This window comes from Rhinatrema bivittatum, chromosome 10, assembly GCF_901001135.1.
Source record: "Rhinatrema bivittatum chromosome 10, aRhiBiv1.1, whole genome shotgun sequence".
Lineage (NCBI taxonomy): Eukaryota > Metazoa > Chordata > Amphibia > Gymnophiona > Rhinatrematidae > Rhinatrema > Rhinatrema bivittatum.
This window is the reverse complement of record NC_042624.1, coordinates 78,228,127-78,249,674: the sequence shown is the minus strand read 5'-3', so window position 1 is coordinate 78,249,674 and position 21,548 is coordinate 78,228,127. Positions and strand designations below refer to the sequence as shown.

The 21,548-nt window shown below is 40.8% G+C and overlaps 2 protein-coding genes across 5 annotated transcripts in view; one reads left to right on the top strand and one right to left on the bottom strand.

Annotated features, from left to right (window-relative positions):
• The window catches only part of GLMN (glomulin, FKBP associated protein), a 71,000-nt gene extending 67,527 nt beyond the window's left edge, over nucleotides 1-3,473 (bottom strand). Inside the window, exon 1 of one of the 3 annotated variants that reach the window (XM_029617685.1) lies at nucleotides 3,450-3,473. The gene's annotated coding sequence lies outside the window, so the exon portion shown is untranslated. Of the gene's footprint in view, nucleotides 1-1,961; nucleotides 2,081-3,449 lie in introns of those variants that run through there. The other 2 variants (XM_029617684.1, XM_029617683.1) reach the window with 2 other exon arrangements.
• The window catches only part of RPAP2 (RNA polymerase II associated protein 2), a 154,578-nt gene continuing 135,094 nt past the window's right edge, over nucleotides 2,065-21,548 (top strand). For both annotated transcript variants that reach the window (XM_029617687.1, XM_029617686.1), the window contains exons 1-3: nucleotides 2,065-2,258; nucleotides 12,827-12,872; nucleotides 14,622-14,736. In XM_029617687.1, the coding sequence (XP_029473547.1) occupies nucleotides 2,204-2,258; nucleotides 12,827-12,872; nucleotides 14,622-14,736 (216 nt within the window). In that variant the 5' untranslated portion in view covers nucleotides 2,065-2,203. The remainder of the gene's footprint in view (nucleotides 2,259-12,826; nucleotides 12,873-14,621; nucleotides 14,737-21,548) is intronic.

Genomic DNA, 21,548 nt, shown 5'->3' with positions numbered 1-21,548 from the left:
CCCTGCATCTCCCACCACGAACCAAACCAAGGTGCTGCCCAATCACCTTACACCACCTCCAAATTCAAGAAAACAGACCACTCGCTCGCTATCCGACCACCTAGCTCACCCCTTATGAACCGAGGTTCTGCCTGCCAGATTGTCTCATCCCCCATCCCCCAACAGATCACTCGCTACCGGACCGCCTCATGCTGCTCCTATCCAAGAAACGGACCGCTCGCTGCGCGATCGCCTAGTGCACTCCCCTGCCCCCCACACAAACCACATCACTCACTGCTCGACTGCATCACTGCCACTCCCACCACAATCCAGACCACTCGCTGCCAGACTGCCTTGCCGTCCCCCATTCCTGTTATCGGAACCATTTCGCACAACTCACCCCCTCATTGGACAATCCGGACCACTCAACTATCCGACCACCTCGTTGCCCCTTTCCCACCATGATCCGGCCTACTTGCTGCCTGACTGCTTCGCCGCAACTTTCCCCCTCCTCGAAATTCAGACCACCGTACCGCCCCCTTTTCCCCCCACGATCCAATCTACTTGCTGTCTAACTGCCCTATACCCCCCCTAATCTGAACCACTCTCTGCCCGACTGCCTCTTCACCCCTCCCCCCATAAATATGTCTGCATGTAATGCAGGAATTTGTGTACAATTGTGCATAATAATTATTTTTGTGAGTTTTAGGCTACATTTGGTGAATGATTGGGCTCTAAACATTTTTGGAATCTGGCAACCCTGTCTCTCTGCTAGTACACTCCCTGCACTGTCTAATACTACACACCTCTAGTATGCACTTCACTTCATAGTATTACCCCATTCTTATTTGAATTTGTTTCTCTATCAGGCCGATGCAATACTTGTGTGTAGAAAACAGGCGCTCAATGTTATGCGCCCACTTTCCTAACGTGCCCAGCCACCTCTCCTAGACGCGTGATGCAATATTTAAATGAGGGGTCACGCTAAAAAGGAGGCGCTAGGGAATACTGTGCGTCCCAACTGCCTCCTCGACATCGGGTGCCCAGGAGAGGTGGCTGTTAGTGTGAGTTGGGAAAATGGACGCTCAAAATGAGCGTCCATTTTCTCCTGCTACCGATACAATATACACGGATTGGACCAGTTATTTTTCACATGTATACTGGGCTCCCAGAATTTTTTTTTTCCCCCAATTTTTTTTAACCTGAATCTGCATTCTGTGGTTCCTCCTACTTAGTATTGCGATGATACTAATAGGAGGAATCACAGAAAGCAGGATTTTTTGTTTTTATCAGCGAGCCCTTAATCACGGCATATCTTTATGCCAGTCCCAGCTGGCGTAAAATTTACTGCATTGCAATGGGCGCTTTGGCCACGCTGGAAATTTTTAAATTTCGGGTATTAACTAATAGCCTCATCTATATGGAATTTACATGTGATGAGCGCTATTAGTTACACACATTTTTGACGTGCTAATTCCCGTATTGCATCGGGAGTTATGGATGCGCGTCCAAAACACGTATCCAATCACGTGTTAAACCATGTGCTAGCCACAGCACACGATATTGCATCAACCTGTGTGTGAATTTTGTGAACCGCTTCGTGCGCCACTGTAGATAGCTGTATAAAAAAATTATAAAATACATAAAGTGATATTATAATAAACAGGGACCTCCTCACGTGTCAAACAGGGTGTTAATCTAAGAGAAATATTAAAAACTACTGGAATCTGCTCTCATTCTATTTAATCAAGCGTTATGGTAAACTGGGGAGTTTATAATTACTTTACTGATCATGCATTCAGATCTTTGGCTTTCTTGTAATCTACCAGTCTAGTTTTCACTGTATAGGGATCTGCCATTTAGTTTTCCTCGCCGCAGTAATTTGAATTGGCGTATCCTGTGTAAAAAGACAGCTAACACCCTTCACCTTTTATTTACAATAATTACAGCAGTCACGTCGGCATAATCTCGTTTGATAGTACCTTACATCTGTGGACAAAGCGTGCGAAACCTGCCCCAAAACAGCTAACACCTCCGATGAGTCCCCGCGCATTAGAGTAGGACAGTGAACGGGTGGGGAGGCGCAGAAAGATGACCTCACAGCTCTGGAAGTAGTTCGTGCGGGTCAAGCCTCGCTCTGGTTCGTACACAAGATTTTTGGTTCGGAAGTTTGTATCACCTTCTTGCGAAGAGGGTCCGTGAGTGGGACTGTCTGTTATAGAGCATGGAGCCGACGCAGCGAAACAATGGAACCCCGAAGTCGCCTGGAAAAGGTGCAGGTTTGTGATGCTGGTGGTTACTGAGCGGTACTTTATGCCTGCCCGGGAAACGTTGTATTAGAAGGATGGTGGGGTTGGGTGATGTGACATGACATGCTTGAAAGGGGCGACTGTCTTTTTTCGTGAGAATGTCACCCCACGATAATGAATTATGAGTGAAATTGGATTTTTCAATTCCTGCTTGAAAGTATTCTGGGAGTTTTTCAACAGAAATCGCTGTTGGAACCAGAACGGAATTACTTATATTAGGAGCTATGTAGGTTACTCCCCTGGTATAAAATCTCATAGGGTTGCCAGTCTTTCCACAAACTAAGACTGGGCAGTCAAGGCCAGGGGGATCACTTGCATAAATTTGCATAATTTTTAGATCCTGCCAGTGAACTATCTAAACAGTATAACAATAAGCTGATAGGGCTGCCCACGGTTTTTGTTTGGGTCTCTCAGGGCAATGAAGGGGGGGCTCTGCTACTCACCTGCACCCCATTTACCTCACCAGCTCGTAGGCCCGATACTACCTATTTTGCTGCCCTGTGCAGATTATTATTGTGCTGCCTCCACCCTCCCTGGCCAAACCAGAAAATCCTGCAAAAAGACATTTGGAACCTGCTATAAATCCCCCACACAAACAATATCTCATCTTGGTCACACATGCAGAACACAAGTCCTCACTAAACACAGAATAAAGACTATAAATAGAAACATGCAGACAAACTGAACTGGAAACCACAACATGCCAAACTCTCTAGGCAGTGCAACAATGGAAAAAGCAAACATGGAGCATTCCTCATAAAACAGATAAAACCAAGAAGAATAAAAATAATCATAATAGTAAAGCCATACTAATAAAAAGAATATTTCAAAACAGCAGACACAAAACACCTAATATTTACAACAGATAAGCATTTACAAAAATCCCCTGCTCTCCATACTTGAGAATTTTTTTATTTCCAGTCACCCTAAAATTGTCCTGGATTATTGGAGAGAGGGGAGCTGTACAAACTCTCCTCTCTCTCAAATACACAAACATTCACTCTCTAACACACATACGTGCTCTTTCTCACACACATTCTCACTTTCACACACACTCCCTCATGTTCTCACACATTCGCTCATTCACGGACACTTGCTTTCTCAGAGGGTCAGAAAGATGCTAGGCAGGGAGGTGGAAAAGAGAAGAGAACCAGGGCTTACATGAAAGGCAACTATCCAAGGAGCCAGGTCTGGGGGAGTGCATTGATGTGCCTCAGAGGGCTAGGCGCCCAGCATTGCATGCCACCACTGTAATGACGCAAGTGCTCCTTAACCATGCAGCTGCTGGCTCAAGCAGGCCAGTCATGTCATCCAAGGAGGCACTGCCCCCACCCCCAAGTCAACAACAAACCTGAGGGGAGCAGGGAGACAATAGGTAGGGAGGGGAAACACTTGGTGTTTGGGTAGTAGATGCTGGACAGGGGAAGGGCCAAGGAGAAGGTATAGGTGGAGGCAGAGAGGGATAGAGGGTCACTGCAGTAAATGAGCCTGATATTCAATGAAATTTGGTTATCTAAGTTATCCAGATAACTTAGGGATATTCAGCAGCACAGCTATGCTGCTGAATATAACCAGATAAGTTCTAGTTAGCCAGATAAGTTATATCCAGGTAACTTATAGCAGGTCTAACTTATTTGGTTAAATTAACTGGATATGGCTGAATATAGGCACTTTTCGAGTCAAGATAACTAGATAAGTTGCTCTGCCTCAAGCCACCAATTGCCTGCCCCCAAGATATCCAGTTATCTACTTAAATGGATAAATACTTATCTGGCTAAGTGGTGGCTGCTGAACATAGCAGGATATTCAGTATTTATTTATTTTATTTGTGTGCTTTTATATACCAAAGTTTGGAACAATCCTTCACTCCGGTATACAGATATAATAACATATTACATTAAACCATAACAGACAATTTTGTACATTGGTAACAGATAAAGATTGTGCTTAGTTAACAGCACTATAACGTTTAGCTAAGTAACATTTCAATATTGGCCCCTAAAAGTTTTTGTTTAAAACCAGAGAATTCCAAGTTGCTAGTAGACAAGGGTATGGTGTGTTCCTTTTTTTTTCTTTCCTTCAAACAATTGATGTTTACTTGCCTCTGTCAGCTGGCTCTGATTGCTGTAGCAGCAAGAGAAAAACAGGTGGCCATTAGTTGGGGGAAGGGACACCAGCAGAAGTAGATGGGGAGAGGGGAATTGGGGAAAGCAGCTGGATCCAGAGTGAGACCTGATGGAGGGAGGAAAGCACAGCCTGCAGAGCAACTTTGCAGAGAGCTGCAGCTATCAGTGAGCCAGTAAGAAGACAGGTGCCAGCACCAGGTCCCAAGCCAAAAGCAAAGCAGATTACCACAGCAGGAACCTCAGTTGCTGGAGGAGCAAACCCAGAGGTAGCAGCAGCTGAGACAACTTACGAATTGGATGAGTTGAATGAACCCAGGCGGCACAGATTAAGAGAGAGAGAGGGAAGGAAAGCTCAAGCTTCAGGCATATGCAGAATAAGAATGTAGTATTTATTTATTTAAATGTTTTATATATACTTTCATTCCATGTGAGAATCACTAGATCTAACGATTTACAGGTAAAACATTCATAAATGAGTGTTACAAGGTGGATAGACATTCATAGAAACGGAAGTAATAAGTGGTAGACTTCTAATATAGAACCAGAGCTAGATTAAAGGGGTTAGCAAGGGGGGGAGGGGTTATTGTTCAAGAATTATTTGTGTTATCTGAGTCATGGGAAACTGGGTGTTTCTGAAAAGTAGAAGGCATTTTTGAATAGCCAAGTTTTTAAATCTCTTTTGAATTTTTTTATCTGTTAATGTTCAAAGTTCTTGGCATGGAATTCCATAGTTTTTGGGCCGGCAATTGAGATCACTCTATCTCTAGTTAGTGTTAGATGAGAGCTTCTTAAATTCGGGATTTCAAGGAGGCCTTTGTTCTGTGATCTGAGAGTTTGCAGGGGGCGGGGGGATGTGAGGTTTAAGTGTTATTCCTAGCAGATCATTGATGATCAGGTTAATGCTATCGTATATTATAGTTAGAACTTTATAATGTATTCTTGACTCTTCAGGAAGCCAATGTAGAGCCATCAGAATTGGGGTGATGTGGTCAAATTTTCTTGCTCAAGACATTAGTCGAGCAGCGGCATTTTGCAGTAGTTGCAGGGGTTTTAAGTGGCTAGTCAGAAGACCTAGCAGTAATGATTATAGTAATTGAGGTTTGAGAAAGTGAGAGATTGTAAAACTGTTCTGAAATCTGTTGTGCTTGGAAGAGGTTTCAATCGGCTCAAAATCTGCAGCTTGTAGAAACAAGCAAACTGATTAGATCTGATGTGGGCTTTCACTGTTAAATTTTCATTGATTTGGACCCTAGATTTCTCACTTGGATTGCAGGGGTTACTTAGCAACTTCTGAGATCTATCCCTGGAGGTATAGTGTTTTGTGGCTTAACCAAATTGTTGCGTCCGTCCGGACTCGGACAGCTTCGTCCTTTGTGCCTTACCTCAATTCTCGCTTTGTCCACTAGCCTCGGGAAGATGGCTACCGCTGTGTCTGCAAGCCACACTTCCCAGCGTCCCCAGAACGGCTATGGCAAGGCATGCCGCCATGTTACTCCTGAGGGCCTCCTAGGGTGCGCGCGCACCAGCCACGTCTTTATTCCAGCTATGGCGCGATCCTCGGGGGCGTCCCACTCGAGTGACGTCACGCCATCCGGGTATTTAGCCTGCCCTTCGTTTGCTGACTGACTGAGTTAGCAAGAGTTGGACTCGTCTGGTCTGAGCTACTCTGCCGCTTCCTGCTGCCACTGGAAGCTCTCTCTTCCCTCCGGGGTTCTACTAACTTGGGTACTCGCTCCTCGAGGGCCTGCGCTGTCTATCTTGGTGCCTGTGAGTTAACTACTTCTGCCTGCTGGAATCATCAACTATATAGCTAAAGTGTTGTGAGTAACTTAACCTTTGCCAGTCTGTCTCATCTACAGCTCCATATTGAAAACCTGCATTGGAGGTCCCTACACCACCATTGTGGGACAGGTCTCCTCAGCCGAGGACCCCTAGACTGCTGCTCTGGAATCAACTCACTACTGCCACCTCTGGTGGTAACCACAAACTGTTTAATAAAAGACAATCTTCTGTGTTTGTGCGTTCTGAGTCTAGCCTGGTACTGCAGTTCCTCACGGGGCTCCTCCCGGTGGGAGTGGCCATCACTGCAGCACCCAAGAATCCACCCAAACACCTCAAAACCATAACACAAATTATTTTAGTTTTTTGGGGGTTCATCGAGAGTTTCCATTGAGCTTTTTTTCTTTTACTTTATTCATATATTCAGAAATTAGAGATGTTTTTTCAAATGATTTTGTTAGAGGGATATAGAATTGTAGATCATTCGCATATAGGAAAAGTTTAAACCCAGGTCTGATAGTAATTTGCATATGGGCAGCATGTAGATATTTAAATAATGTAGCATATTTAAATAATTGTACATAAATAATGTAGTAGCATATTTAAATAATGGTAGCACTGATCCTTGTGGGATGCCAGTTGTGCTTTGGAAGGTGTCAAACAAGTAATTGTCAAGTTTTACTTGGATTGATCTATCTGCAAGGAAAGAGGTGAACCATTTTAGCACATTTCCATATATCCTGATGTTTTTCAACTGTTGGCATAGTGGATTATGGTCAACAGTGTCAAAGGCAGCTGTTAGATCAATCAGGACTAGACAGTATGATTTGTCTGAGTCAAAACCTTGTAAAATAGGACCAGTTAAGGATTGAAGAAGAGTTTCGTTTAAGTGGTTTCTCCAGAATCCAAATTGGTTAGGATAGTGTCTTATTATCTTCAAGATGACTTTCCAGTTGAATAAGGACTGCTTTTTCAAGTATTTTCGCAATGAAGGTTAAGTTGGAGATCAATGATAAATTATTCCAATCATCAGGTCTTCCAGATTTATTTTTGAAAATTGGTTTTATAACTGCCTGTTTTAGACTTTGGGGCATAAAACCTTCCTCAAAGGTGAGGTTGACTAGCTTTGTAATTGTAGGGGCTATTGTCTGGTTTATTTGTTTTAGTAGGGTGGCTGATATCGGGTCAAGGGGATGTGTAGCAGGTTTAATTTGGCTATAATTTTGCTTATCTCCAGTTTTGATACTCTGTCAAATGATGACCATTTATCTTCTGCAGATAGATCTTCTGTTATCAGAGGGTAGGAATAAGTGACTTGTTTCAGCATCTTGATTTTTTCTATTAGTGCTGTTGCATAATCATTACATGAAGTTTTTGTAAAAGTAATGTATGTTTGTATGATGTGAAGAAGGGTCTTTAATTAGACTCTTAACTGTCTCAAGAGTTTTGAGTCAAATTATTCCATGTATCTTTTTTTGCATAATATTCTATTTTTTATTTGTTCGTAAGTGTTCTGTAATGGGATAGGTAAGATTTGTATCTTCTAAGTGATTCATCTGTAGAGTTTTTTTGCCATTTTTTTCTAGTTTGCTTAATAGTTTTTTTGGACTCTTTCAGTTTTTCGTTATACCAGGGGTTCCATGTTCTCTGATTTTCTTTATTTTTGTTTGTATAGGGCTACATTCATCTGCAATATCTTTGATCATATTTTCCCATTAATTAAATGCATCATAGCAGCTGTTTAGGTTTAAATCATTAATTTTGATCTCTAATGCTTTACTTAGTGTTTCTATATTTATTTTCTTTCTGAATTTATGGTGTTTTTCATTTCATCTCAGAGGTTTTTTTTTTTTAGTTATTAGATTTTATATATTAGATCAGCTTTGATTAGATGGTGGTCAGATCATGGAATTGTCTTGCGTTTGGTAATTATATTGTAGTAATTAGGATTTGCGAATATTAAATCAAGTGTGTTGCCAGTTTTGTGGGTGGCTTCAGAGATGTATTGGTTCCATCCTAAGGCTTCCATTGCATCAAGGAACAAGTCACAAGAGGGGGATCTTGGTGAAACATTTTACGTGTAGATTAGTTTCCTAAGATTGTTTCTGGAGCACGGAGTTCTTTTGTGAAGAGTTCAGTAATGGGTGAGCAATCTTTTTGGAGAAAGCTAAGTGAGGATTATACCAATCCAATATTAATTTGTTTTGATTTTAAGATAGCTACTTCATATGGAGGGTAAATTTCAATTTTCTTTAGTGTTAATTTGACTTATTTTTTGCAGATTATTGGTAGGCTTCCACCTTTTCCTTTTTGTTGTGGAATATGGAATAGATCGTAGTTAGGATGAGATAATTGGTTTAAGAGTACATTGTCTTTGTTTAGCCAAGTTTCAGGTTGTTGTTTATCTATAATATCCTTGATAAGTGGTATTTTTTTTTTTTTTTTTTTTTATTTGAGTGTTCAGCAGTAGTAGGGTGAACAGTAAGCAAGTTTTGATGTTTTGGAGTTTATTATGCATTGTAGAAATTTATCAACTTTAAGGTTTTTGTTGTTTATTGGATCTATTTTGATTTTTGAATCCATGATAAACAGTGATGACTTGGAGATAACAGCAAAGGTGTCTCCCAGCACAGTGCTATTAACCTTAGGTAGTCAACCAGTGAGGGGATAGATGGTGGGAGAAAATGGAGTGGAGTGGATGAGATTAGATGATTTATCGTGGTAGGGTATGTTGTGGTGTCTTCATGTCTTGGTGTCCTTGGGCGGTGTCTTCTGGTGGTGACTTTGTTTCAGAGTCAGTTAAATCAGGTGGTGATCTCAGGCTGAGATTTCATGTGGTCGTGGCATTCTTAGGCAGTTTAATCAGGATGTGATCACAGATGGAGATTGTGGGCTCACCAGGTGGGGTAAACCACTACTCACAGCCCACTTCACCCTCTGTAGTAACTGGGGTTGTGGCTTTTTCCTTCTCATTAAGGGAGGTCAGTTGCCCTCTCCAGCCTCTTCTCACCTCACATCTGCAGTTCAATTGCTGTCTCCTCCCTCTTCTCACTTTGGAGCTCAGTAGCTCTCTCCTCCCTCTTCTCACTTTGGCAGATCTTGACTCTTTCCTCTTTCTGCAGCTGAAAAAGCAGGCAGCTAATTGGTGCACCTCTCCACCATGTGCCACAGCCATAGTTAATCTTGGTGGCTCCTGCAACAAGCCCTGATAGGCTAAGTTGCCTTGCTGCCTTGACTGGGTTTTATAGTGTCCGGTTCAAAACTGGGTAGTTGGTCACCCTAGAATCTCATCAAAGAAATATGTGAAGTTTCAATAAAATTACCTACAAGAAAATCACCAAAGTAAAGTAGAGTTGATTCTGTTATAAGGTTACCAAATGTATAAAAATGCAGGCTTTCGGAACTACTGTGGTCCCTTCATCTGCAATGCCGTCTTAAGAATTGCTTGAAGAAGGAGCTGTAATAGTAGCAAAAGCTTACGTCCTTAAAACTTTTAGCCTTACCAAAGGTATACCCTAATAAATTGGTTAGTTTTTATTTTATTTATTTTGCTTTTGCAGTACTGTGAACCTTGCTGAATATTTGGAGCAGCCTTATTGAAGGGCAGCTGGTTTTTGCTGTAGACTTAAATACAGGTTTCTTGAGTATAAAGCCATCTTACTGGAGCCTAGGGCTAGGTTATCAATATTACTTTGCATATTTTCTTATGCAGAGTAATGCAAGCGAAAACTTTAGATTGGGAAACAAATATACGTGCCCATCCAGAGTTTATAGAAGAATATATGATGGGGCCCTTCTGGATCAGACCACTGGCCTTTTGAACCCATCATCCTGTCTCCAACAATAGAAGATCTCAGTGAAGACTTAGGTATATTCATTCCCTTGTTGCTCACCCTCAGAAGGAAGAGGTGGCAATCCTCATATCTAGCCTGCTAATAACTGTTAATGCATCTGTTCTCCAGAAATCCTTTTTTAAACATAGTGGAAATATTAACCTTTAATTATATTCTTTGGCAGCTTTTCTAAAATTTGCATAAGGCAAGTATTGCTACTAACATAAGAGATGGTTGAAATGATTACATCATTGCTATATTGATAAGGTTAAAAATTTCACATGGGGTTGGACAACTCACCTAATTGTAATGTCATGCTGTATTTAGAAATTTTTATTTGTTTTGCCATTAAGTGTTCTCTTTTTGGGTGGCAACCCTTCAGGGGATGCAGAAGTATTCTGCAATAACTTTACCGGTTACAGGCGCTATCTTATTGTTGGGAGATACATCAAAGAAGTAAAAGAGTTTATAGTTCACGCTTTTCAGTTAGCATGCAAATGAATATTGCTAAAGTGGAAAGATGACTCGCCTCCTAATTTGCATACATGGCTGGCTAAAATGTCTTATCTTATGTAGCTTAAAATAATTGGTAGGAAGCTTGCAAAGCATCAAATGCAGGACTATATAAAAATGTGGGCTTATTTCAATGAGATGTTGAATGGGGAAAAGACAGACCTGCCTTCTCTGGGTTTCCCCCTGGTGTGATAATTAGTGCTGTGTTAATGAAATTACTGGTTTGCATGTAGATCATGGCACCATTTGGACAAAGTTTGTGAGGTGAATGGGAGATTAAATGTGGATGAATAGATGAGTTGAATGGTTTTAACTGTTTACATGGGAGGTTTTATAGTGTGTGTATATATAAACCTGTAATTTCACACTGTTTTTGTGACAGTGAGCATATTTGTTAGGATTAAATATACCACTATTAAAATGCTGCTTGGTTGTCATCCTGTGAAAGTTATGGCCTTTTGTTGTGTGTTGTTACAGAATAAAAATTACATTGGGGGAAACAAAAAGAAAACTACATCCTCTGTCAGAAAATTCCACAGCTTAATTGTGCATTGACAGAAAAAATACTTTCTTGAATTTGTTTTGAATCTGCTACTCCTTGTTTTGAATGTCCCCTAGCCTGATAGACTAGTGGTTAGAGCAGCAGGTTGAGAAGCAGGGAAGCCAGGGTTTTAAATCCCACTGCTGCTTGTGGTCTTGGGCAGGTCACTTCACTCTTCGTTGCCTCAGGTACAAACTTGGGCCTCATAAACAGGCCGATACAGTACAGTGCGCTCCAACAGAGCGCACTGTAAACGCGCATCCAATCCGCCGAACCTAATAGCGCCCGCAACATGCAAATGCGTGTTGATGGCCCTATTAGGTATTCCCACGCGATACAGAAAGTAAAATGTGCAGCCAAGCCATACATTTTACTCTCAGAAATTAGCGCCTACCCAAAAGTAGGCATTAATTTCTCTCGGCACTGGGAAAGTGTACAGAAAAGCAGTAAAAACTGCTTTTCTGTGCACCCTCCGACTGAATATCATAGCGATATTAAGTCGGAGGTCCCGAAACTTTCCAAAAGTAAAAAAAAAATTTGAAGTCGGCCGGCGGCTGTCTGGTCGAAAACCGGACGCTCAATTTTGCCGTCGTCCGGTTTCCGAACCTGTGGCTGTCAGCAGGCTCGAGAACCGACGCCGGCAAAATTGAGCATCGGCTGTCAAATCCGCTGACAGCCGCCGCTCCTTTTGCCCGTTTTTACCGCCGGGCCTCATTTAAATACAGAATCGCGCGCACAGGAGAGTGGGCATTCGCCCGCTCTCCCGCGGACTTTACTGAATTGGCCCGTTAGTAAGAACATTTTTCCCCCATTCTGGGGCCAATGTAACATAGTGTGCTCAGCCTAGAGCCTGGTTGGACCTGAATTTTGGATGCACTGGAATAACTCTCGATGCAGTAATGGGGTTAGTGCATCCAAACCAGCGTGTAACTAACAGCACAAATCACGTGTAAATGCCGTGTAGATGAAGCTATTACCCCCAATGCAAAAAATCATTGCGCGCCTGACGCACACATTGTAACACGCAAATATTAAAGTCTGCCCCGGAGCTGGTGTTAAAGCTTGACAAGCCCCAAGCCTCAACAAAGAAGCAAAAAATACTGCTTTTCTGTGGTTCCTCCTATTTAATATCATCACGATACTAAGTAAGAGGAACCTCGGAAAGCAGCATGGTGAAAAAACAAAAAAGCCTTGACGGCGCCCGTTTTCCCACACAGCTTATTGCATCGCCCCTCTGTCTGTATGGTTGGGAGGAGGTTCTCATCTGTAAGCCCTCTTGGGACAGGGGAAATACCTGAATGTAACTCCTTCAGCTACCAATGAAAAAGTGCGAGCTAAATCTAAAATAAATAAAGCTGGTTTCCCCCCACTTATGATGTGTTAAACCTTTATTTTCCCTGATAAATTGTTCTGAAAATTGTGTGTGTTTAATACTTCCTCAGATTTGTTTGGGCTCGCTGTGAGAAATGTGCCATTGTTACATAAAAGCATGAGACTCCCAGACTCTTTATTTCGCTTAAGCCATCTTCCTAAAGTTACCCATGCTCTGGTAAGCAAACATCACTAAGTGAGATCCACAAATGAGATCAGGAGAGTTTACAGCATTCTCGTGCAATGGCTGGTGATGTGCAGTATGTCTTACAACCCAGTCAGATAGATGTACTGAATCTGGAACGAATCTCACTCATTAGCCTTGGTATTGGGTCATCTAAGCTGTGGCTCTTTTTTTTTTTTTTTTATTTCCAGGAAGCAAGCACGCCACCACTTTGAAAACTGAAAATGCAGCTAACAGGTACAGTAATCCAGTTTATTCTCCTGGCTTTGCACAGAAAATCTGAGATCAGAAAGCGAATCTAGCGGTTAGCTAAGAACCTTCCTGACGAGGCACCAGTGTTTGGGAAAGCATTGCTGTGTTTGTTTTGTCAGAGATACAACTGGGGTTATGCCTGGGCTTTCAGTTCAGTCAGACTCTGCAGCAGCCGCCTGCTGCCATTTCCGAAAGGGGTTGGAGTCTGAGGTGCCAGGGGCTCTGACTTTTGACTACTAGGGCTTTTCAACTTGTAGATCCCAGCAAATTTTAGACCATTCTGAACTGGAAGAGCACCAATGAATGCACTCTGAATTCCACCTGTAGGTAGTACTTCCTCTCTTGGGATGAAGTAATTTCTCACACGTGGATGCCACTAGTTTTCTTTTGAAATGAGTTAAGTCTAAGATAGATAATGCCATACAACTTTTTGTTTTTATTACATTTTTAGATGCATGTTATTTGTAATACTACATATGAACAATAGAGAGATCTCTCTTGAGTTTAAGTATGTTCTAAGAATAAGGTATATTGGTTCTATGCAATATAAGTGTCACTTTTTGGTTTCAGACTCCCAAGTGCTGGTAGGAGTTTGTAACCTGCATTATAAGCCCTTGTTGTAGGCATCATGGAATGTTCTCAGTTCACACAGTGATGGGAACACAAATGTCGGCTGAAAAGCACCACTTAGTCCACCCAGTTTGCCCATTTGTACTTACCTACCGTGCTGTCACAGGTCTTACTCGCTATGTGATCTTCTCCCTCCCTCTGCCTTTAAGGTTCCTTTGTGTCTTGCCCTTGCTTGAATTCTGCTACTCTGATGGCTCTGATCCATATTTGGTCCTTATTTCAAGTAACAGAGTTATTCCGAGTGCAGTTAGCTGGTGAGACCAGTCAGCTGAATTTGAGTTGTACAAAAAATAATGTGCTAAAGCAAAGCCTCCTGGGAGTCTGCCAAATATCTCGTCAGCTGAACTGAATAGCTTTGTTTTAGCATGAGAAAAAAATGCCATGGGCTGAATATCTCCAGATATTTGCCAATGTATGTGGCTCAGGAATATTGTGAAACTAGAGGCCATTATACATGCTAATACTGAGGGTAATTTTATAACTGCCAAATAATGATGAAGTTGTACATGCAGATTTTATTGAGAATTTCAAAACAAACTTATGTACTTTAAGTATTTGCTTTAACAATTCTTAGTTAATTGGCCCAATGCATGCACTAATATGTTCGCGTAAAGTTCCATCTCCTCTTTAAAATCAAAAAATATGCACTTGCGTTCCAATTCTGCCCCCCAGAATGCACCTTTTCAGTGTGGTAAAATATGCATGTAACAGGGGCAGGGGTGGATTCTGGGTAAAGATTGGCCCAGGGATTTTCCCCCAAACTGGCCCAGAAGATATCCCGTGGTCTGCCGAGCGCGGCTCTGTCGCAGCCGTGCTCAGCAGACCACGTGACCAGAGCGACCGGCCCACCGGGGGATGCCCGATCCTCCGATAGGCCAATCTGCTCCTGAACAGGGGTATGCGTGTACTAACCGAGTTTTGTGCACCAAAATGGCTTTGAAATTTACCCCCACTAAACACAAAATTACAAGTTTTGGCTTTTTCACTTTTTAGGTGAAAATGAGACGGGCAAGGTGAAGACTTAGCTTGTAGGAATGAGCTCTTTTGCTGGTTTGCCTAGATTGAAGGTGCTGTGTCCAATGTTTGGACTTGCTTGTGTTATAGGAGAGCAGCACTGGAATTCGCCATTAGAAAGAAGATAGAATTTGAAAAAAAGGCTTTACAAATTGTTGAGCGACTGATGGAAGAAGATGTCACAGAAGACTTCTTACTGGATTGTGTATGTTTTATTTTTTATTTTGTTGCTTTTTGTTTTGGGTTGTTTTTTGTTTGTTTTTATTTATTGACACACGAGTCCCAGAAGCCATTTTTCTCAAGTCATAAAGAGAGATTTTCTTGTTTTGTTCATGACATAGAGCTTTATGAAACAGAGCTCTGATTATTCTGGAGAAATGTGAAACAGTTCCTCTAAAATGTAGCCAGATATGGTGAAGGAGCTCGCTAGCCAGCCTGAAAGTTGGCTTGCTGAAGCTCTCCCTATGGTTATATGGCATTAAGAGCCAAATTTAAATCTGGGGAAAAAGCAGAGCAAAAGCCTGCAAGTCCCATTGTGGGCACAGTTTTGAAATGGCACTTCTTTTGCTCCACAAATTACATTTCTAGAATGAAAACATTTCAACAGGCAAAACCATGCAAGCAGACCATTCTGCCAAAAACACTGTGGGACTTATACCAAGCTCTTAAACTGAGTACTTTCAGTCCCTCGGTGCTTTTCTGCCTGCCTTACATTTTATTTTTCTTCCCCTTTTTTCCTTCAGTGGCCTCCACTGCTCTCCTCTGCTAGAATGGGATGGCTGTCAGATTTTCAGATATCCACAATGAATATGCATGAGAGAAAATTTGCATGTTATGGAGGCAGTGCATGCAAATTTTCTCTCATGGATATCCTGAAAACCTGACTGGCTGGAGGGTTCCCAGGACTGGGTTGGGAACCACTGTTCTAGAGGATCTCTGGTTTGGTAAGTAAAACTGTTTGTGTTTTGTATGCACCAGAAATTTGCTTTCTAGATAGAGTAAGACATAAATATCCAAAGACCCTGTAAAACCTTTTAAATTCTCGTTAAAGGCACATCTATATAAGAAAAATAAATGAAAAGCCCAGTATCTTGTATAGATCTCCACCTCAAACATGGAAGCATTGGATTTCAAAAGGAGCTAGTATATTCCTGTTGTAAGAGAAAAGGTGGTCCATTTCTGTTGGACTTAAATGATTTGTCATGGTATGGAATCCAACAACAAATGATAAAATATAATCAGGAACTCAAGAAAAAGGATACAAAGAAATGTCTATTTATGTAAGGAATCTGCAGAGGTCTATTTGTGTTTAAAAAAAGAATGCTGGGCTCTCCAGTCCATATTTGCAGCTGTCCAAAGATTTATAAGGGGCTCAAATATCCATCAACATTCAAAATACCCAAGTGATACAAGCCAAAGGTCTTTTTTTGTGTTAGGTTTTTTTGGGTTTTTTTTAGTTCTTAGTGAAGAAGTAGAAGCACTAAAGAAAAAAGTTAAGCATTTAAAAAGTCAGTGTACTGGCCTACAGCTTTTGTCTCCCCTTCTGCACCTCCTGCATGGCATCTACACAGCATATCGAAACAAAAGGTAAGAAATAAGTATACATGCCAGAGCTAATAACTGGGAAAACTCAGGAGAAGCTGATCAGAAGGAAGAAACATCTGAAAGCCCAATACAGGAACCAAACCCAGAGTGGCAGGTCAAGAGTGTTATTACTCATATTCTGATGAGGAATCCACGTCACCTGTAAAAGCAATGTTACTTGATTCCTTAAAACAAGGTAATGTTGAAAGGTTAGCAGAGAAGGATAGCCCGGTGCCTTTTAATTCAAATGAAAAGTGAGAGTGGGCCACAGATATATTGACCAATTTGGTGTCTAGGGAAGTCTAAACAGAAAACCTCAGATTTTAACCAGCGCTTGCATCTGTTTCTGGGACCCACACCACTATAAAATTGGTTCTCTTAAGAATCCATATTACCTGGTTAAAAGAGGTCTAGAGCAATTACTTCACTTGATCCCCATTCAAGTGCTTAGAAGCATTTCACCCCTACCATATGATTCAATAGAAGAGTTTGCCTTACAGAGTCTGGATTCTGGAAGCAGTTTTGCATGATGAGGAACACTGGCCCAGAACAGGAGATTATGATCTGAGACAGCACAAGGAACTCTTCTCAGAATTTACTGTCCCCTGAAGTAACTAAACACTTTCTACTGTTTTCAGAGGACCTAACAGAAACTCCTTTTGATAGGTTAATGCTCTGGATATGATCTGTTTAGAAGACTTGGCCATCATAGATAATAACAGTATGAGAAGCAAGGAAATGCATGCTGAGAGTCCACTCCGATGCACAAGTACCAGTGGCAGAAATAGAGGGATAGGAGGAGATGGACCCTGGAGTGGAAAAGGCTGAAGTAAAAATTCCCTAGGATATATTCCCTTTCATGAATTGAAGGCACAATAAGATGAGCTAGAAAATTTAAAAAAAATGAAATGGGAACAAGATATCTCACACTAATGGCATTGTGAGTCTAAATTACAACTTGATTTCCTGGCAGCCCGGGACTAACAGAAAGCTAATAAATAGAGATGTCCTGATTTCTGTGTCCAGATATCAACATTTCTCAAGCCTTCATGGCCCAAGCCGGATCTACTCTCAACAAAGGATTCAGGAAATAGGCCCCAAGATGAGGGGAAGGATATAGTCTGAGATCATGGGCTAAGGTTTGTGATGATATTGACACCGGACACTCACAAATGGCCCAACGTTTACACCAAGGTTGGAAGTCAGGAAAATTTAGCTTTTATTCACACAGGGGTTGGAATTAGGCTTACAGACAGAGCTTTTCACACTGCAGACCAGAGAAATGTATGAAACTAAGGGGGTTAATGACAATTTCCAAATATGTGGCTATCCCAGTTAAATGGGGGGTATCTCTGTGCAAAGTGAATATGACAGTGACCTTTTGGAAGTCAGTGCTTCCACTGTAGTGAAAGAAGGGGAAAAGATAATTGGAATTGATAACTTCAGCCAATTAAATCTGGTTGTGGGCATGACTAATCTTAAACTGGCAATATGCAAAAATGTCAAATGTTCCCAAACCATTATTGCAGGAAGACATTCCTGGGGAGTTCGCTACTTAGTGCTCAAAGACAGATCAGCAGTATGATCTGAGTGTAATTCCCTCAGAAGTTTCTGATATTGCTCTCTGGGTACAAGATGTTAGATTATGTAAAAATTCACACAGAGATGTTGTTGGAAGGAAAGGATCCTCCATCACAGAAACAATACCCACTACCTCATGAGGGAGTGGAACTCCTTGAAGAAAGAGGTCTGAGTAGACCTATAACTTTAACATGCAACTCTCCAGCCTGGACCGTAGTAAAACCAAACGGGTCATGGAGACTCTCACCATTGATTACTGCTCCCAAAATCAAATTTCAAAATCCGAGGTGCCAATGGTAGCTTTATACCCTAAAACGATTTCCAAATTGAACCCTAAATGTAAATTTTTCACAGTCCTAGACATAACTAGTGGCTTTTGGAGTCTGCCTCTGGCAGCTGTACTTCCCCAGGGTTACAAAGATCCTCCATCTATTTTTCACAAATACATACATGAAGCCCTTTCATGTGCATCTTGCAGAGAAAACAATGCATTATATAGATGACATTTTAATTCAGTCTGAGAGTGAATCTTTACATTGGGCTCACGTGAAATAGAGAGTTTGAAAGCTCTCTTGGAAGCTGATCTTAAAGTTAACCCTGCCAAAATCCTTCTCTGTAAATCACAACTTTACTTTCTGGGAGTTACCGTTGGCTGGAAAGGTAGACTCATGAGGAGTAGATCTGATACAGAAATTGACTCTCCCGACTGATCTGAAATTTCTCCAGTTATTTATTTATTTTTGAGACTTACTGGGTTTTGCCATGAATTAATGCATAGCTAAGCTGAAGGGGCAGCCCCCGCTGTGCTGTCTATTGAAATGTAAAAACCATCTGACCTTGTCCGTTCTATTTATTGCCTATAGTCCATCACTACCACGACGGCAGACATAGCCACTGATCTAACCTATTGTACTCTGCTCTTTGATCCAAATATTGCAATCAGACATGGAATTAAAATTAAGAATACACCCAATAACAAGACAAGGGAAAAACGGCAACCTGACAACAAATACAAAAATCCAAACGCGACTAAAAATACTACAAACAACAAAAACATAAACATCAAAACATACCTACTGATCACCCCACTTCTACTAAATGCGCAATCAATTTCAAGGAAAATCCCACTCATATATGATATTATTAATGACCAGCAACCAACAACATATTCTGCATAACTGAAACTTAAGACAATGTACTGCTAAACCAATTATTGCATCCTAATTGCAACCTGTTCTTTATATCTCAACAAAAAAGAAAAAGTGGTGACTTACTAATTATCTGCAGAAAGGAACTCAGATTAACACTAAAAAAACATTGAAATCTGCCCACCCTATGAAGTAGCCATCTTAAAATCAAAACAAATCTCCAGGACTACTCCAAAATTACTGCTCACCCTTAATCAAACTTTTCACAAAAGAACTTCCTTCACCAGACACAACAATAATCTTAGGAGACTTTAATCTACATGTTAATGATTCTCCACGAACCATCTCTTGTGACATGTTCCTAGAAGCAATGGAAGCCTTAGGATGGACTCAGCATGTCTCCGATGCCACCTACTAAGCAGGCAATACTCTTGACCTCATATTCGCAAATTCCAATAATTACAGTATAAATACCAAGCACAAAATAATTCCTTGGTTGGACCACAATCTAATTAAAGCAGAGTTAATATACAAAAATCATTCAGTGATGAACCCCATAATCAAAAACCCTCAAATATTCAGAAGGAAAATCAATACTGAAACACTAGCAATCACACTAGAGACCAAAATCAACAATCTAAATCGAAATAGCTGTGATGAGGCATTTGATTCATGGGAAAAAATGATCAAAGAAATAGCAGACACAGAGCCCAATTCAAACCAAAACTACTAAAAAAATTTGATATACCACGGGTTCATTTTTCTGAGAATAACTATGAACTGAAAGAAACAAAAAAAAAAACCAACCCAGAAAACGTAAAAAAAATCTGGTGAAAAAACCCATTAGACAAATCTCTAAGAAAACACAAATCATATCTATCTCACTACAGATCTCTAACGAATAAAAGTAAAAAAACCTATCATGCAAAACAAATACACGGAGTTGTCTTCTACTCTAAACTACTGTTTGAAACAGTTAAGAGTCTAATAAAAGACCCTTCTGCACGCCAAACTACAAACAATAACTTCACAAGAACTTCATGTAATGACTATGCTACAGCATTAACTGAAAAAATCCAGAGGTTGAAAGAGCAAATCACATATACCTGCCCTAATAATGCATCAGATCACGGTAATGCACATGATAAAAGGTCAACATTTGATACAGTCTCAAAGTTGGAGATTAGCAAAATCATAACTAAACTGAAACCAGCTTCTCATCCACTTGACTTGATCCTTGCCTCTGTGCTGAAGCAAGTTAACCAAACCATAACCCTCACATTCACAATGCTAGTCAACCTTGCACTTGCAGAAGGATATATGCCCCATGGCCTAAAACAGGCAGTAATAAAACCAATCTTAAAGAATAAAGCAGGAAGATTTGACGATTGGCATAACTACTGACCAATCTCCAACTTAACTTTCATTGCAAAAATTCTTGAAAAAGCAGCTCTTAGCCAATTAGAATCTCATCTAAAAGAAGATAAAACCTTGTATCGTAACCAATTCAGATTTTGAAAAAATCGCTCCATGGAAACTCTTCTTCAATCCGTAACTGACCCTATTACGGGGCGTTGACGCCAATGAATCATACTGCCTGGTGCTGATTGACCTCACAGCAGCCTTCGATACTGTTAACCATAACCTATTTTGCCGACAACTTAGAAACAGGGATTGAAGGAAATATACTTAAATAGTTCACCGCATTCCTTACAAACAGATCCTTCCAAGTTAAACTCAACATCATTTATCTGACACATTCCAATGCTCTATAGGCATTCCACAAGGATCTGCACTATCTGCAACTCTATTTAATATAAACATGCTACCCTTGTACAAATTACTAACAGAACTTGGAATAAACTTCTTTCTATATGCTGACAATCTGCAATTTTACATACCATTAACAAAATCATTCAATAAAAAGGCCGGTCATAATAAAAGAAAAGCCTGCACAAATGAAACTATTGAGGAATCCCAATAAAACGGAATTAATCTGGCTGAGCTGAAATCCACCTAAATCTATTCCACCTCAGAAATTGCCAGTTAACCCCATCAACTCAAATGAGAGATCTTGGAGTTCAAATTGATGAAAACTTAACAATGAAAACCCATATTAGCAAACTGATCAAATCTGATTTCCACAAGTTACAAATCCTGAGCAGATTGAAATCTCTTCTAAACACAATGGATTTCAGAACGGTTTTACAATCCCTAATATTCTCGAACTTTGATTACTGTAACTCCCTACTTCTGGGAATCCCATCCTTGTCACCTAAAACTTCTTCAGCTACTGCAAAATGCTACAGGTAGACTATTGCCTGGTAAACGGAAATACGATCACATCACCCCTACGCTGATTGCTCTACATTGGCTCCCTGTACAATTAAGAATAATCTACAAAGTACTCGCCATAATTTTCAATAACATGAATCTGAATAACGATCTTTTGGGAATACATTTAAACCACATATTCCACCTTGAATGCTCAGGTCACAAAATAAAGGCCTCCTAAAAATCTCGACCATAAAAAAAAACCTCTCATTTAATGCAAACTAGAGAGAGAGCGATTTCAGTCACTGGCCCAAAACTATGCAACTCCATGCCAGAGGACTTGTGAACTCTAACAGACAATACAAAAAAATTCAAGAGCAAGTTGAAGATCTGGCTATTCAATACTGCCTACTGTCTGGAAGATGCCTCC